This window comes from Peromyscus leucopus, chromosome 16_21 (genome assembly GCF_004664715.2).
Source record: "Peromyscus leucopus breed LL Stock chromosome 16_21, UCI_PerLeu_2.1, whole genome shotgun sequence".
Classification (NCBI taxonomy): Eukaryota; Metazoa; Chordata; class Mammalia; order Rodentia; family Cricetidae; genus Peromyscus; species Peromyscus leucopus.
Window position 1 is genome coordinate 33,113,899 of NC_051084.1, and position 19,184 is coordinate 33,133,082.

General features: G+C 42.8%; 1 protein-coding gene across 8 annotated transcripts in view; it reads left to right on the forward strand.

Moving 5' to 3' along the window:
* Lims1 (LIM zinc finger domain containing 1) overlaps positions 1-3,409 on the forward strand; it is a 106,811-nt gene extending 103,402 nt beyond the window's left edge. For 5 of the 8 annotated variants that reach the window (XM_028892462.2, XM_028892463.2, XM_037199909.1 and 2 more), the window contains exon 11: positions 3,085-3,172. Coding sequence is in view for 3 of the 8 variants with exons in the window: in XM_037199907.1 (XP_037055802.1) it covers positions 3,085-3,199 (115 nt within the window). In the remaining 5 variants the exon portion in view is untranslated. Of the gene's footprint in view, positions 1-3,084 lie in introns of all 8 variants that reach the window. The other 3 variants (XM_037199907.1, XM_028892466.2, XM_028892461.2) reach the window with 1 other exon arrangement.
* The last annotated feature ends 15,775 nt before the right edge of the window (positions 3,410-19,184 follow it).

Genomic DNA, 19,184 nt, shown 5'->3' on the forward strand with positions numbered 1-19,184 from the left:
TCCTGCTTTAAACAGACTAACTAGTTATCTTGTGTGAAGTTTATATTTCCTTTTAATTCTTTTTTTTTTTTTTAAATCAACCAAGTACTTTTTTTTTTTTTATTATACAGGAGAGGGTGCCAGATCTCATTACAGATGGTTGTGAGCCACCATGTGGTTGCTGGGAATTGAACTCAGGACCTCTGGAAGAGCAGTGAGTGCTCTTAACCTCTGAGCCATCTCTCCAGCCCCCTTCCTTTTAATTCTTTAACAAAAGGAAATAACAAAATTTCTTTTAGAGTTCCAAACACCATGAGGGGAAAAAAATGAAACAATCCTTTCAGTAATTCAGCAAAGTGTAAAATATTGAAACATATTCCATACAAACAAAGAGTAAGAGCCTAGCACCATTTAAAGATCACAGAGAAAAGGTGTCCTTGCCACACTGTGACTGAACAGCTGAACTGAGCCCACAGATGAGGCAGGCATGTACATACAAACCTCATCTCACCACCATTTAAACTAAACTGCCCCTCAAATATTTGGTTTGCCATTTGGCAACATTTAACATTTGAATTGGTGTCCGAATTAGTTTCTCTGTGAAAAATAGATGGAAACCCAGGCCCACAACTGTCATCCCAGCACTTGGGAGGCTGAAAGGAGAATTGTCTTGAGTTCAAGGCCACCCTGAACTATATATAATTATAGTACTATAAAAAATAGATGCCAGCGGTGGTGGCGCACGCCTTTAGTCCCAGCACTCAGGAGGCAGAGGCAGGCGGATCTCTGTGAGTTCGAGGCCAGCCTGGTCTACAGAGTGAGTTCCAGGAAAGGCGCAAAGCTACACAGAGAAACCCTGTCTCGGAAAAAAAAAGAAAAAAATAGAAAAATATTTTTAAATATCTAAGTAGGAATTATTCTTACTATTAACATTGTTCTTTAAAATCACTTCAGTGCTAGATGTGATGGCACACAACTTTAATCTAGCACTCAGGAAGCAAGGCCAACCTGGTCTATATAGAGAGCTCAAACAAACAAAATTACCTCAAAACAAGTAGTTTTCAATTTAATGTGCTTTAAGATGCATTAAGATTTCAGCACATTTTGTAATTATTGTCATTCATAACAGTGTACCACTAGGCTTGGTCTACAAATGCTTCCTAAGTATAACTTCACAGCAGATGAACAAGTTGCAAAGTTATATACTAACTCAAAATTACAGACCTTGGAATTGACAATAAGAAGCTCCTGCAATTGCTGTGTGGGTGCATTGGAGATGAAGATGTGTGTTGTTCTAGCTTTAAAAGAAGAATCAGGTTTTCCATTGAACTGCCACTTAAGGAATACTTACGGGTGGTGCTGTTACCTTACTGTTCAAGAACGATAGCAGCCGTTTTGTCCCAATAGCTAAAATAACCTATTAGGATTTAAGCTCTTTTTTTTTTTAAACAATTTAAGGTGATTTTTTAAATTAGGAGATAGAAGGAAAATAATTTGTACAGGAAAAATGAAACCATACAGCTGCCTAATTTAAAATACTAAATAGTAAGATCTTTTTACCTTCAAACAGTAAGTCACTCACATTATAAAAACTCACATTATAAAAACTAGTTCTTTGCTTTAAATAAACTTACTGTTTGAATAAATGAATTGGTGACAGGCAAGGTGGTTCACACTTCCAATCCCAACATTGGGGAGGCTGAGACAGAAAACTCACCATGAGTTCTAGGCCAGCCTGGGCTCCAGAGTGAGACTGTCTCCACCATCTATCAGGTAGGAGGCAGAGAAGAAGAAAGCATTAGCCTCATACTTTAAAATGTGATTGACTGTACTTGGGCTGAAGAGACAGCTCAGTGGTTAAGAGCACTTGCTGCTCTTTCAGAGGACCCAGGTTCAATTCTTTTTTTTTTTTTTGTTTTGTTTTGTTTTGTTTTGTTTTTCGAGACGGGGTTTCTCTGTGTAGTTTTGCGCCTTTCCTGGAACTCGCTTTGGAGACCAGGCTGGCGTCAAACTCACAGAGATCTGCCTGCCTCTGCCTCCCGAGTGGTGGGATTAAAGGCGTGCGCCACCACTGCCCGGCTTTTTTTTTTTTTTTTTTTTTTTTTTAATTTATTTATTATGTATACAGGAGAGGGTGCCAGATCTCATTACAGATGGTTGTGAGCCACCATGTGGGTGCTGGGAATTGAACTCAGGACCTCTGGAAGAGCAGTCAGTGCTCTTAACCTCTGAGCCATCTCTCCAGCCCCCCCAGGTTCAATTCTAAGCACAGACAATGGCAGCTCATAACCATCTCTAACTCCAATCCCAGAGATCCAACACCCTCTTCTGACCTCCATGAACACGAGGTAGTACACAGACACATGTGCAAGCAGAATACTCATACACATAAATAAATATTAAAAATAAATTTGATTGACTTTATCTAAATTATATTATATACATTAGATTTCCTGGAACACTTAGTAAGATTTAATAAACATTTCATGTTCTAAATATAGGTGTATAAGTATATTTTTTAACTGATAACAATCATTCTTTTTTATTTCTTTTGTTTTTGTTGTTGTTGGTTTCTTTGAGACAGGTTTCTTTGTGTAGCCCTTGCTGTTCTAGAACTCTCTTTGTAGACCAGGCTGGCCTTGAACTCACAGAGATCTGCCTACCTCTGTCTCCCAAGTTCTAGGATTAAAGGCGTGTACCACCACTGCCCGGCTTACCAATCATTCTATACATTTATCATAATAAGAACTGAGATTAGAGCTGGGCTGTTGGTGGCGCACGCCTTTAATCCCAGCACTCAGGAGGCAGAGACAGTCGGATCTCTTGTGAGTTCGAGGCCAGCCTAGGCTACCAAGTGAGTTCCAGGAAAGGCGCAAAGCTACACAGAGAAATCCTGTCTTGAAAAAACAACAACAACAAAAAAAAAGAACTGAGATTAGAATTACAGTTCTTTACTGACGTGAATGTAGATATTTTATATTGTATGTTATATTGGTGTCTTTATATATAGTTTAGTGAATTTATGTCACATTATCGTGTGTGTGTGTGTGTGTGTGCACTCGATACATTTCCACTAATTTCTTTTTTGTATATAATTATCTTTAGGAATAAATTTGTGGAGTTTGACATGAAGCCAGTCTGTAAGAAGTGCTATGAGAAATTCCCACTGGAACTGAAGAAAAGACTTAAGAAACTGGCTGAGACTTTAGGGAGGAAGTAACTTCTGGTTGGTTTGTTTTGTTCTGTCTTCTAACCAATAGTACTTAACTTGACCCACCCTTATCTAAAGGTGGATCAAAGCATTAGAGAGAATGCTTTTCTTCACTTCCCTTTTCTGATTTAAAAAGAAAACATATCTATTCCGATATAAAACACAGATGAAATCAAGACTTTAGCTTTAGCAGTCTGTGGACTATTAAAAAAAAAAAAAGAGGAAAGAAAATAAAATTAAAAAAAAAAAAAAAACATGTTAAAGGGTAATTTTGATTAAGCCTTGTCCTCCAAACAATAAATTTAACTCTTCAACATTAAGCACTGTGCTCTGCAAATCAACGCTGGGTCTGTGTGGGAAGAGAACCCACTTCCACAAACCGTCCTCTCACCTCCACAGTCTTAGGCCAGCCACAGCTGCGCAGTGAAACCTTGTCTCAAAGACGAGAAGTGGCTGTGCACATCATATGACCTGTGTGCTGACACCTGTGCTTCATCCCTAATCTAACTTGCCTTGCTTGCCTTAGAAAGCTGCATTCCCTAATCAGGAGTGCTATATAATACCAAATAAAAATAAATACTTTGACTGGGATTTATAAAGAGTGAGCTTTTACATGACTCAGATTTTAAAAGACTCCAGACTTTATTTTATATCATAAGAAAATAATTTCTCACTCATATACTGGAGAAGGATATAAGAAAGATAAGTAAACTACCAAAATAATTCCTATGCAGTCTTAGTGTATTTATCCAGGTAGTGTTGTAAAAGGAACATGCATATTACTAAGAAGCAGAAGTGTTTCAGAATGACTTGAATTTTTATTATATCACTATGCTTAGTTTTCTGTTTTGTTCTCCGTATGAACTTTTTCTTCGTACAGTTTCTTAATAAAGTTGCTGTAGCTACTAGTATGTCTTTTACAGTCTTGAGCAAAACAAACAAAAAAACTATGCCAGTTATCTTGAAAATACTGCACACTTTGTGATATTGGGAAAATGAAGCATTTTAAAAATATATTACACAATTATGCTTTTAAGCTTAATGTAAAATATATAGTATTCAAATAGGACATGAAATGAATTATTATACAGCTAGGAATGTATACTTTGAAAATGGGTGTGAGCCAGGGATGGCAGCCCTGGTCTTTAATCCCTGGTCTTTAATCCCTGCATTCTGGATGCAGAGGCGGACAAATCTCTTGGGAGTCCTAGGCCAGCTAAGGCTGCATATTGAAACATTGTTTCAAAAAAAGTGACTGTGTAGGTCATATTACCTGTGTGCTAATATTTATGCTTCATACATAATCTAACTTGCCTTGCCTTAGAAAACTGCATTCCCGCCAAGCAGCAGTGGTGCATGCCTTTAATTCCAGCACTGGGGAGGCAGAGCCAAGGCAGATCTCTGTGAGTTTGAGGCCAGCCTGGTCTACAGAGCGAGATCTAGGACAGGCACCAAAGCTACACACAGAGAAACCCTGTCTCAAAAAACAACAAAAAAAAAAAAAAGAGAGAGAGAGAGAAAAGAAAAGAAAACTGCATTCCCTAATCAAGAATTCTAGATTCTAGATGTTTCATACAATACCAAATAAAAATACTTGGGCTGAGATTTATAAATTTAGAATCATTCACCACTGATATAAACTTTTTTAAAAATTCTTTTCTCAGGAAGCCAATGGAAATTAATCCCTGTCCTCTTATTAGAATGATGGTGATATACGTTTTAGGTTTTTTCATTTGAAATGTCATAATTGGGTTTTATCTACTATAAGATAGTAAAAAGTTATAAATGATACTTTTAGATTGAAAGAGGGTAGTAATAATATTAACTTTAGGTAAAAATCAGTTCTATTTCATAAAAATTTTTATCCTGAAATGTCTGGACCATTTTTTTCTTATAAATTCAATATGCAACAGTATGAGCATTTTAAAAATGTTTCTGCTGCTAATGTGTTGCCTTTTTTTTCTAAGTTACCAAGATATATATAGCCAACATTGCTGGGTATAGTGACTCACGTTGTAGTCTCAGCACTTGGGAGCTAAAGCAGGAAGGTTGCTATGATTCGGAAGCCAATCCTAGGTTACAGTCTGTGATGCTGTCCCCCAAGACATCCCCACAAACAAAAACACTAGTATATTGCTTTGCCATAAAGGCTATCTCAGGGGCCTAGGAAAGAGCTCAGTTGGTAAAGTACTTGTCATACCAGCCTGAGGACCTGAGTTTGAACCTGGAGGTGAACAGATCCCTGGACTCACTGGGTAGCCAACCCAGCCTAACTGGTGAGCCCCAGATCCAAGGGGAATATCTGTCTCAAAAGAAGCAAAGTAGATGGCTCCTGAGGAATGACAGACACCCCAAGATTGACATCTGGTCTCCACATCCACACACTTATGCACACATTCAGAAATATATACTCATGCATACATACAAAAAAGTGTATCTCAGGATGCTATTACTCTGCCATTCAAATGTTTGTAATCATGACTTTTTTCAAATACTTGGTTATGCACATTATAGAATACATTTCTGCTTTCAGATAACTAACTTGTAACCAGTTATTTTATTTTTTAATAATCTTTTGTGATTAAGAAAACTGTAAGTGATTAAAAACAATACATGCTTTGTGTTTGTTTAGCAGTCTAAAATTGTTTTTGACAATAAGAACCAAAATATCTTCAGTGTGCCTTTGCCAGCTAATAATGACAAGCAGTGAACACCTTAAAAGTATTTGTGAAGTATTATCCATGCACTTAGGCAAATAGAATTTGTAGTCTAGGGTCTCGATGCTAAGTTCTTAGGTACCACACTAGAAATAGGGAGCAGAAAAGCAGGCGTGCACATGCTTCCCTCATCGCTCTGGCGATGTATGCCTGAGCCTTGGCTTACACGTCTTACATGTCATCGCATAGCCAGAGCCCCCACTGCCGTCTTTGCTCAGTCCTCTTCAGACAGGACTCTTCCTGCAAGTTTGACTTGGTAATTATATGATACAGAATCATGAGAAGGTGCTTCTCTCTGTGGTGGGTGGCCCTGGAGCCCTTAGTGTGGAAGAAGATGGGGAGGTTGAAGTGGAGCAAAGACAAAGACTTGGTCTAGTTCCTGTTTGTTGTTGGGTTTTGCTGGCTGCTGGCCTTGCCAGTGAACATCTCTGTTTGAATTTTAGGGGCAACCTGAAATAATTCATTGTGCTCATCAAATTTCTAAGTGCTCTTTTTGTCCTTAGTTATCCTAATGTAATGGGGAAAACGGATACACATAAAATATTTTTGTGTCATGTTCAAAGCCTTATTAACACTTTGCCTGAAATAGGTCATTTTGCCTCATCCATTTGCCAAAGTAGCCAATTCTAAGTTTAGGAAACTTTGATGTAGGCTGACAATATTCTTGTATTTTACTTTAGATTGTAAGCTTAATGGCAGGAAATTATATCAATAACTGTGCTTTTTATGTACCAACCATTGCTGTATACCTTTGGTGCTTAATAAATGTTCATAATTCATAATGTTATGTGTCATTTAGTTTGACCTCTTTTTGAAGACTCAAATATTTAATGTAATATAGTAGAAACACTCATATATATGAATAAAAGAAAATGTCCTGGGTATTGTTTATATGACAAGTTTTAGCACCTTTTTTGGGGGGGTGGTAATTTTTTTTTATATAACATATTTTTATTGATTATTTGGAAATTTCACATCATGCACCCTGATCACATTTTCTTCCCAGTTCTCCCAAGTCCACTCCCCACCCTTGTGACCTCCCCCAAAACAAAAGAGGGGAAAAAAAAATACCAAATTCAATATGTGTTGCCCATATACTCACTGGATCATGATCAAACTCCCAGTGGGCAGCCCCTTAAAGAAAACCAGTCCTTCCCCGCCCCCACCAGAATCCATCAACTGTGAAGAGCTACACTTCAGCATCCCTATCACAATTTTTTTTTTCACCTTTTATATTAACTTTTCCTGGGGCAACATGGATAAATGTCTACTCATCTCAGAGAACCATTCTACTCTAATAGCCTGCTGACTTGGTGACTTGAGTGGACGCTTTCCAGGAGCATGGGTGAAGGCGCCTTACAGGAGTGTGGGTGGGTAACTCCACAACAGCTGTATCACAGCAAAGTTGTGCTCCAGCAGTGGGAGAGCTTCCCCAAAGCTGCAGAAATGGAGCTTCCACCTTCAGTTACCTTTCCTCCTGTATACTCTAGCGCCTCTCAAAATCGTGTGCCACTGGGGTAGAATCACGAGCATCTGGGGGTGCACTGTGCTGATATCTCGGGTAAGGCCTAATGACCTCCCCCACAGGCCTTCCGTGAGGAAACAGCAGCCTGTCTTCTTCAGGGCCTCTTGCGGGTAATCAGCAGCTATGATTAAGATGGTACTTGACGTTTTACTCCAAGGATAACATTCCACAATGCCACAGAAAGTGTTGGATGTCAGAATAAACGCTAATATTTTTCAGTTCTGGGAACCCATCCCAGGCCTGGCCTTGTGTTTGCTAGATATACTAATTCATTTTCACATTGACCAAATGCCTGACAATGAGCAGTTTAAGGGATGAAGGTTCTCTGGTCAGGAGGAAGCATGAGTCAGCTTGCTCACATCTGTGGGATGAAGTTTCTCTGGTCAGGAGGAAGCATGAGTCAGCTTGCTCACATCTGTGGGATGAAGTCTCTCTGGTCAGGAGGAAGCATGAGTCAGCTTGCTCACATCTGAGCGGATCAGGAAGTAGAAGCTTCAGCTGGAATCCGGTCTATACTATAACCCCTGAGACCCACCCACTGGTGCCCCGTGGAGATAGTACTCAAACCATGACACTCAGTAAGCATTCTGCCACTGAACTGATAGTTTTCATGTCATTTTTTATGTGTATGAGTGTTTTGACGTCATGTGTATCACTGGCTCCTGAAAAGGAGTTACCATATAACACCCTAGGAACTGGATGGCTGTGAGTCACCATTTGGCTTCTGGGAACTGAACCCAGGACACAGCTGTAAGAGCAATACATGCTCTTAATCACTGAGCCATTTCCAGCCCCCGTTTTATTTTATTTGTTTGTTCTTTTGTTTTTTCTGAGACAGGGTTTCTCTGTGTAGTTTTGGTACCTGTCCTGGATCTTGCTCTGTAGACCAGGCTGGCCTCGAAATCACAGAGATCCGCCTGCCCCTGCCTCCCGAGTGCTGGGATTAAAGGCATGCACCACCACCACCTGGCTCTCCCCTCGCCCCCTCTTTTTTTTTAGTGTCTTGACATATATCTGAATATAAAATCTATCCACCTGCACCATGCATGTTAGGAAGATGCCCCAGCCAGGGCATTTCTCTTTCAGTATTCAAACTTTCCTTGGCAAGACTGCTTTAAATTTGCTAAACTTGGGAGATCCCTGGGGCTCTGAGTGGAGCCATGCATTCCTCTCCCTCCCTCTGAGATGACTGGGCAGAATGCCTCCATAGGGCAGTTGTAATAGGTCAGGCACAGTGGCAGGACTGCTGGAAAGGGGAGGCTTCCTAGAAGCTGGGTGGTCTGAGAAACAGGTGATATAGATATATAGGAGGATATAGAGATAAGACAAAAGGATAGATTAATCAACCTACTTTTAACGTACTTGTTTAAAATGTTTTACATTGGTATAGATTTTAGTTTATGTTTAAAATGTTTTACATTGGTATAATTTTAAACAACGGCTCAAATTTCCACCTTACCCTGAGAATATTTAATAACCAATTCTAAAAAGAGCCAAAACCAGGTTCCTGCTTCTTGTCTCATACGGGCAGCTAGACGCCACAAAACTCAGTTTTGAACACTGGCGGGTTCCTGGCGTGTGTGTTTGACAGGCAGTATGGCGGGAATGAGGCGTCTGCCAGCAGCACATTACGCTGTGTGGTAGATTTAGTCTTTACTAGTATTAAAAGAGAGAGAGAGAAAGAAAGAGAGGGGGGGGTTTCTGGGCTACACGCTGCTTTGATAAAAGCTTAGACCCACTATTTCTGAGAATTGATGGCTCCCGGAGCTGGCAGAAAACGTACCACCGCCATGTTGGGAAGCTGAAGTGGGCGGAGCCAGCAGCCACAGCGCCTGTTTCAGGCTTAAAAGGCTGTAGTTTAAAGCAATAAGTTCACAATAAGACTGATTCAGATGAAATAGTTTATAATGCATGTAAAAATGTACGTAGGCTTAAAAGAAAAAAATATATACGGTTATATAAACAAATAGTATCTAAAAATAAAGTGTTTAAAAAAAACAGTGAAGGTAATAAGCCACGGTAAAGATGGCTATCACACATAAAATCTGGATTATGTTGTCTTTGATATTCGTAAATAAAAAAAAAAACATTTGATTGTAAAAGCTGTCCACTTATGCCAAAATGTAAATTTTAAAGGTACCTTGACTTCAAAATTTGGATATAAGGATATGTTACTTTGGAAAAGAGGTTCTGCTTTTGTTTCCACAGAAAGCCAGAGGCTACGGATTTGTTCCAGATTAAGATACATCAGAGGCCGGGCGGTGGTGGGCGCGCCTTTAATCCCAGCACTCGGGAGGCAGAGGCAGGCGGATCTCTGTGAGTTCGAGGCCAGCCTCGTCTCCAAAGCGAGCTCCAGGAAAGGCGCAAAGCTACACAGAGAAACCCTGTCTCGAAAAACCAAAAAAAAAAAAAAAAAAAAAAAAAAGATACATCAGGTTTGACCAGCCAAGACCCCCTGAAAGATCTCCGATGACACCATGGCCCAGATGATCCAACATCCAGAACGGTTTCAAGGCAACTGGCTCCCACAATACAGCCTCAAGGACTACCCCATAGGCCTAAAATATTCTTTGCGTCCCCATAAGATACAGCACCCCCCTCCAGCAGGAAGTAGTAAGAGATGCTACGCCCAAATTCCCAAATATACCAAGCTGGCTTTAGAGGTGGAATTGGCTCACTCCCCCTCTAAACCCAGACATATTGCTTTAAAAAAAATGGTTAAGGCCGGGCGGTGGTGGCGCACGCCTTTAATCCCAGCACTCGGGAGGCAGAGCCAGGCGGATCTCTGTGAGTTCGAAGCCAGCCTGGGCTACCAAGTGAGTTCCAGGAAAGGTGCAAAGCTACGCAGAGAAACCCTGTCTCGAAAAACAAAAAAAAAAAACAAACAAAAAAAAAATGGTTAAGAGATTCTTGTGTCCCAAATCAGAAGAGCCCTCTGGTGTGGGACAGAGAAAAACCAATATTTTTATTTAAAACAGGTTGATTATAAATGTGATCTCTTTCTAAAAAAGAAAAGGGGATATGATATAGATATATAGGATATAGAGATGATAAGACAAAAGGATAGATTAATCAACCTACTTTTAATGAACAACTTGTTTAAAATGCTTTACATTGGTATAGATTTTAGTTTATGTTTAAAATGTTTTACATTGGTATAAATTTTAATTTATTGATACAAACTTGAAGTTAATTTTGTTATACTGTATATATATCTATTCTTGTTTGAGGTATTATGTTTATGTAACTCATTTAAAATAATTAAAAATAGATTAATAATTAGTCATTTATGATAATCATATTTGTAGCCATGTTAGTTAAGTCTTCTAGGTATACATAGATATATTTCAGATAGATAGGTAATCTTCAAACACTTCATAGACCTAGAGAATATGGCATTTAAATAACTTAGAATTCTGTTGACATGAGACACAATTGCTCCTGGCTGCACCAATTTGATCCCGAGAGAATGTTGGGCTTCTAAGACATTTCCATTTGGAAGTTTGTCTTCTTGGCACAAAATGGCCTACTGGGCAAAGAACTGCCCTGCTGACAGTACGAATGCAATGCTGTCCTTCCTGGAGAAGCGGGACACAAGGAAAGCGACCACTGTACTCTGCCAAGACAGGGTAAGATGGTCTTCCAGAATTCCTGCTTCTGAAAATGGTCTGTCAGATACTCTAGGCCTGTAGCCAATTTGAATACACCAACAATGCTGAAAAACGTTAGGTGACTGTCCAGGCTGCCAGCTGTCTTGGTCTATTCTTGCAAGATTCCCGAAAGTTGCTTGTATCCATCTACCATTTCTCAGGTACCATTATGTTCCTTCTCAGGTCTTTGATGTGGTTAAAGACTAGATAGTTGTAATTTCCTCAGTTATGATAAAAGATAAGTTAGGTATAAAACCTTAAACTCACAAATATAAGATAGATAGGACATCTTTAATATTGTAACTGTAATTCTTGCTTGATAATTGTTTTGTTATATGTAATTTTACTATGTTAAAGTTAAAACCTTCCTTTTTTAAAAAAAAAAAAAAGAAGAAAAGGGGAAGTGCTGTGGATATCACTCTATATAAATAAAACACTGATGGCCAGTGACCAGGCAGGAAGTATAGGTGGGACAAGGAGAGAGGAGAATTGGGGAAACAGGAAGAAGGAGGGAGAGACACTGCAGCCACTGCCAGGACTAACAGCATGTAAAGACGCCGGTAAGCCACCAGCCATGTGGCAAGGTATAGATTTATAGAAATGGGTTAATTTAAGATATAAGAACAGTTAGCAAGAAGCCTGACACAGCCATACAGTTTATAAGTAATATAAGCGTCTGAGTGATTATTTTATAAGTGGATTGTGGGACTGCGGGGCTTGGGGAACCTGGAGAGAAGCCCTCCAGCAACAAACAGGAGCTTGCTAGCAAGGAAGCCAGCAGTGGACCTCCCATGCCTTCCATTTGCCGTCTCCTACGCCAGCATCCATCTAGACTCCCAAGCTGCCCCCTCATCTCCCCACTCCAAAATTCATCACCCCGCTGTGGAGAGATCCATGAGACTTGTCCTCTGTCCCTGGCAGTGCCACCCACTTCCAGGATGCGCAGTTCCCCGGGGCAGTCTAGACAATACAGGCATGATAACCTGTTCGGTTTTTTGTTTTGTTGTGTTTTGTTTTTCTTTTTCCAAGACAGGGTTTCTCTGTGTAGCTTTGCGCCTTTCCTGGATCTCGCTTTGGAGACCAGGCCTCTGCCTCCCGAGTGCTGGGATTAAAGGCGTATGTCACCACCGCCGGGCAATAACCTTTTTTAAAACCGAGGACAGAGGTTAAGTACAACAGAGAAAAGACCCTGACTATGGTCTTGGTGCTATTTTTATTTGTTTGGTAATGAGGTCACCTGTATCGCCCAAGCCGACCTGGAAATCCTAGGTTCAAGCAGTCCTGTTTACTGCCTGGACTGAGACAAAAATGTGTCTATGTGTGTATATATATACATATATCTGGAAAATACACAAAAATATTTATCAAGGTGGTTTTTCAAGCTTTGGGACTTTGGGCAGTGGAGGGACTCTACACAGCTAATGGGTTTTAGATTGCCAAAATAGAGGCTGAGCTGTAATAGTGGAAATGCTAGGTGACGTTTTGCACATAAACTGGTAAATGGTTTAAATGTCTGTCCTCCATTATTGATGCCACAGCCGTTGACAAGCATTTCCCCGTAGATAGAGCCATTGTAAGCAAAATGAGTTCCCATCTCAGTTAATACAAGTTCAGGGGAGGCAGAGGCAGGCGGATCTCTGTGAGTTTGAGGCCAGCCTGGTCTACAAAGCAAGTTCCAGGAAAGGCACAAAGCTACACAGAGAAACCCTGTCTGGGAGGGGTGGGGGGGAGCCTAAGACAAGTTCAGAGTTAGAGCTGAAAGTGAAACTCAGTGAAACAGTCATCCTGCCAGAAGCTGATTTCACTTAACAGTAAAGATGTTGACATTCACTAAGTGGAAAGTTGCTTAATCCTTTGGTACTATAGTTCTGTTATGGTGTTGGGAGGTTAGCCTAGTGGTTAAGCACCAGCCTGACCAGGCCTGAGAAGGCCCTGGTTCAGTGTGTAACACAAGGGGGAAAAAAAGTTTCTTCAGCCGGGCAGTGATGACGCACGCCTTTAATCCCAGCACTCGGGAGGCAGGGACAGTCTGATCTACAGAGTGAGGGGGAGTTGCAGAGATGGCTCAGAGGTTAAGGGCACTGGCTGCTCTTCCAGAGGTTCTGAGTTCAAGTCCCAGTAACCATATGGCAGTTCACACCCATCTGTAGTGAGACCTGGTGCCCTCTTCTGGCCTGCAGGTGTACATGCAGACAGAACACTGTATACATAGTAAGTAAATCTTAAAAATATATACATAAATAAATAATCAAGAGATTTAAAAAAGAACAACATACTAAAAGGGTATCCTTTTGGCACGCAATGTTCAGCATCCTAATGAACCCAAAAAAGTGAATGTTGGAAAAGATGTCATTAATTTGAAAACTATTTATACTGCTTCCAAATTGTGCTGCTTTCCAGTTACTATCTGTTTATTTCTGAAGCTTTCACTTGGATTTCCCTCTCCTCGGTGTTGGATGTAAACTGATTCACAGGAGAGCCAGGCCTTCCCCTGCGTGCCTATGAAATACCCACAGGAGTCGATTACAGACCTCCATGAATATAAAAGGCCGTTTCAGAGTGCTTTTTTCAAGCCTACAAATCAGAGGAGGCTCCTGCCATAAAGAACACTTGCCCTGAAGTGACGCAGGGTAGGGTTTATAAAGCCAAACCCCACGATCACATCACACCAGAGTGGGTGGGGGGAGGAGCAAGAAGTTTCGGCATTTTCAGTTCAGTTGATTACAACCACTTGTTGAATGTTGTAAAACAATGGACCTTCAGAAGCCGCAGGTGCAGCTGCCCGAGAATATTCTGCTCGGCTCTGTGGCTCTGTAGGATGTGCTCAGCTGCCGGGGAGCAGCTGGGGAAGAGGAGGACATTATGGAGTTATTTCTGGGGCAGTTCATTCCCCACTGGTCTGAGGAAAAGTCAAACCATTGACTTGTTATAAAAGGGGTTGTATTGTGTTCTCAGGTACATGAATTTAACAGAGGCGGTTCATTGTTTGGCTACATTTAACAACCAGTTAGTTAAGCAGGGCCTGACATTAAACCTAGAAGAGAGGGACATGAAGACCTGGGAGACCCATGAGTAAGGTGGTCACCTATAATTGCGATCAAACCAGCCTTAGAATCAGAAACTGATTTTTAGGAAAATATATCATTTATAAGGACCAGCTGTTATTCGGATGCATAGTCAGGCATAACTCACTAAAGACATCAGACAATTATATGTGTGTGTGTGTGTGTGTGTGTGTGTGTGTGTGTGTGTGTGTGTGTGTATTATTTTTAGAAGCAGCAGAACTAGTAAAAACAAATTTTGTGTGTCAGAGTCCAGCCCTGGGTAGCCATTGGGGCTAACTGTATAGGAAGCATTATTATTACCATGAGTCCATAAGGAGGAAGGGACATGGTGATCCCTATCTCCAAATGTCTCCTATGCATTCCTCAAGCTTTGACACTCTCTCTCTCTCTCTCTCTCTCTCTCTCTCTCTCTCTCTCTCTCTCTCTCTCTGTGTGTGTGTGTGTGTGTGTGTAGACCCATTGGCTTCCAGGTTTGTAAGGGGGGGCAGGGCTGAAGAGCTGGTCCCCATCATTTCTGGAAGGTGACTAGGAAGGGTTCTTCCTCAGGTGGTAGTGGATTCTTTTCCCCTGAGTGTGTTGGATCCACGGGGTGACACCTGTGACTTAGTGTTTAAATGAGTGCCCAGGGCTAAGCCTGTTGTGCTGACTGGCCCCGCAGCAGAACCTCTGTCTTATTTAACACTCTCTTGGGAACTTTTTACAGAATCAGGTAACCAGTTGCTTCTCAGCCCTGGAATTAGCTTTTGCTAAGAGGAGAATTGGAAGCCAGGCTAGAAGGCATGGCCAAGTGTACTAGCATGCATGTCCCATATCAGTTGTTAGGTATATACAAGGTTCCCTATTCACGGCATCCACATATGTCCATTCGGGAGACACCGAGGGCTCAGTCATTGCTCTTTGCCTTGTCCTTGCTTGAGAGTGGGTGCTAACACTTAAGTTCTTCCACCAGGCAAGAGATCCATCCCCCTGCCGTGTGAGACATGGGGAGCAATACATCTTTTTTATAGATGAGGAGGTTTTCATGGTCTGGCTTACCATGAAACATAATAACATTAATAAATACTTTATATTTGCTGTAGGAAAGTTTTCCTAATGGGGGGTGTTAGGCAAGTGATATGTTTTCATTGAGGCTTTACCCAGCATAGCTGCATAGGTGACCCCGTACCTCTGTTTTTAGCTTTTGGCCTGTATATCCTCATTTCCTTGCTCCAGAAAACCTTGAAGCTTTATGTCATTAGGGCCTCATTGCTGGGAGGAGTGTCCAGTGACTACTGTGAGGGTTCCATGACCCCTCCCACGTAGAGGCTTACCGACATTAGCAAGTCTGGGGTGACTGCTTTGAGCAGACACAGCAAGAGTGAAAGGTGGCGGTTGTTCGACCTAGAAGATATTGTGCAGCAGCATCCGGTTTATTTTGGTTGTTGTTGTTGTTTTGTTTTGTTTTTAACAAATAAAAAGACGTTCTTGGGGCTGGAGAGATGGCTCACTGGTTAAGAGCACTGACTGCTCATCCAGAAGATCTGAGTTCAAATCCCAGCACCCACATGGCAGCTCACAACCATCTGTAACTGCAGTCATGGGAGATCCGACAGCCATTTCTGGCCCCCAGGAGCACTGTGGTACACAGACACACATGTAGGCAGAACACCCCTCCACATAAAAATAAAAGATTAAAGAATACATCAAAGCTGGGCGGTGGTGGCACACGCTTTAAATCCCAGCACTCGGGAGGCAGAGCCAGGCGAATCTGTGAGTCCAGCTTTGTCTACAAAGTGAGTTCCAGGACAGCCTCCAAAGCCTGTCTCAAAAAAAATCAAAAAAAAAAAAAGAATACATTAAAAAATACTTTATTATAGAAAAAGTATCCCGTATACAGGATTCCATAAACACCGGTGGGTGGACAATTGCAAAATCAAAAGTCAATACAAAGTAAGAGGCCAAACCTACAAGCATTTTGCCATTGGGAGAAAATGTAATTTTCCCGGAACTGATCCCATCCAGACACAAACGTGGCTCTGCCTCCTGGGAAGGTGGCATGTCCTGCTGTGCCCCTTGCACCCGCCTCAGAAGCTGCGGGTGGCCACAGGTGCTGGCAGCAAGTGCAGCACTAAACTTAAAAACATCAACTCTGGGGGTTGGGGATTTAGCTCAGTGGTAGAGCGCTTGCCTAGCAAACGCAAAACCCTGGGTTCGGTCCTCAGCTCCAGAAAAGACAAAAACAAAAAAAGACAAAATAACAAAAAATCAACTCTGAAGCGCACAGTTTGGGTTGAAGCCTGTGCTCTGAACACTCTCCTTCTCCCTAAGACACATCCTCTGACTGAGAGGATGGCGCCTCCTGCACTCTGAGGGGCAGGTAAAGCGACTCTGGTGACCGCACCCAATCTCTTCAGTCTTCTTTGACTTCTGCGTCACCTTTATCCACCAGGGAGAGCCATGTCATTTTTGACATTCTAATAACTGTGTCCTGGTTCTCCAATTCCTTACTGGCAGGTGTTTCTCATCAACTACCACAGGCTACAAGGACGTGCTGAACAAACAGTCAAGCCTCAAGTTCGGGTTATCTTTTGTCTTGCTCTGTGTCTCCGGGGAAAGTCACTTGTCTCATGCGCCCATGTCTGTGCACAGCCCAGCTTACTTATTCAGGCACTTACAAAAGACACATGAGCCCCCAAATCCATCTTTTTCTTAGAGAAGTCCTCTCACTCATACAGCCAGTAACCAACTCCAGAGACTGTGCCCCAGCCCTTGATCCTGCAAGGACCACTGAAGAATGTCCCAACTCTGGGAACAGCAAGGGAGAGTGAGGGGAGGCACCCAACTACAGTGACAGTGAAATTCAGGTAAGGGGGTTGGGATGAGGCTGAGAGTGCTAAGGAAGCCTCCTCTCCACAAGCCTGAGCCCCAGCCTTTAGTCACTGTCATCCAGTCCCCGATCAGCCTAGACCTGCCTCCTACTCAAACCCCCCCTGTGGCTGGAGCCACAGCACATTAACTTATTTGGGATGCAAGATAAGACCTAGTCCATCAAAGGCTGAAGGCAGTGACCAACTCCAAAGGACAAGGACTGTGCTCACACCTCAACACTGCACACATCACACACACACACACACACACACACACACACACACACACACACACACACAATCACACTCCAGTGGCCACTGATTAGCACAGAGGAAGTACCACGGAACCAGTGCCTGGGCCAGTCAGCTGCTAGTGGGCAACCATGTAGCACCAACAGAGTCAAGGCCGAACCTGACCTCAAACACAAGGCAATCAACTTCCCAGAAGTAACTTCTGGACGCAGATAACCTTAACCTGTATTCAACCTCACCAAGACACCAAGGATCCCCACAAAGACGGGGGCTACTTAGTTACCCTTCAGTTCCTTTCTAAGCAAGGAAGATCTCTCACCAACTCCCACTGTGATACTGCACAACACAGAAAACACCCTTTTAAGAACATTCTTGCTCTTCAGTCCTGGAGAGGGCCTTCCTAAACCTGACTTTGCTGCCATCAAGTAGTCTATTCTACGGTTCCTATTGGGAGCCGACTTCAACAACCAACCATGTTCTTTAAGGAACTTGAAGGAAACAGCTTACATGCACCACCTATGATGGGAAAATGTCCAGGGTGGAGGACCGACTCAAAGGTCAACTTCTACCAGGAAGTAAGATAATCCCAGACACACGGCTGTCTGACTCTTGACTCCGCAAACAGCCATGGAAATGTCAGAGGAAGGGGCTGAGGACTGATCTGGATTGCCATCTACCACACATGTAAGAGAGAACAGGGGTTGGGGATTTAGCTCAGTGGTAGAGCGCTTGCCTAGCAAGTACAAAGCTCTGGGTTCGGTCCTCAGCTCTGGGGAAAAAAAAAAGTGAACAGATCAAGCTGGGCAGTCGTGGCGCACGCCTTTAATCCCAGCACTCAGGAGTCAGAGCCAGGCAGATCTTTGTGAGTTCGAGGCCAGCCTGGAACAGATCAAACCAAATAAGGCCTAGACCTGACCCTGGGGATCAGGTCTCATTTTCTTACCATGTTCCAGCAGCTTATGTACTACTTAAAAAGAAAGAGAGAGAGAGAGAGAGGGAGGGAGGGAGGGAGGGAGGGAGGGAGGAAGGAAGGAAGGAAGGAAGGAAGGAAGGAAGGAAGGAAGGAAGGAAGGAAGGAAGGAAGGAAGGAAGGAAGGAAGGAAGGAAGTGAATGTATTGGTGTGAGAACTCTGGGGCAGCACCTGCCCAGGTGATGAATCTCGTCCAGCTCACCACAACCCTCCTCCCTGGAGCTCACTGGAAGATACCAGGTTTCCCACCACACCCACAGCACCTCGCTGTCCCAGGGTACAGGTTCCGCTGGCCTGATCTGGAGTCTTTCTGCCACCCAATTTCCAAGTTTTGCTTCCAAATGAAGCGTCAGTTTGGGCTCAGAATCTCGAAGCCAAAGGGTCAGGGCTCTTCCTGCTGCAGACCCTGTCTTATGTGTCGGATTGTTCCCGTGCTAATGAAAAGCAGAGCTGAGGAGCCTCAGCTCTCGGGGATTCCTTAAAGCCATTCTATCCAGATGGCATCCGGGTGCAGCACCCAGGAACTGCCTTTCATCCACCCTGGCACACCTCCGCAGCGGGGCACACCTGCCCCAGCACACAGACTGTTTGCTTTGACATTTGGTCCTTTTGCTATTAAGCCATTTGTCTGTTGCAAAACCCACCCACCAGCCGTAAAGGGTGTGGGCCACTGTGCCAACCATGAGGTGACAGGAGTCCACTTCCTCTCCTGCAGTTGTACAAGACTCCACCAACAGCACCAGACTCAAAATGGTTGTTTACCAGGGCTGGCTAAGCTGGTCGCCTATTTACCAGAGAGCTTCTCCACCCGGCCAGAGGCAGACTCAGAAAAGGGCACGTTAATAACTGAGAGGGGATGGAAATAGGAAGCATCTCCTTGGGGTGAGGACCCATAGGAGGACAGGGAAGCCAGGTTGGGGGTACCCACATAGAGAAGAGCTCTGGCAAGGGGCAGATCCCATTTGTCC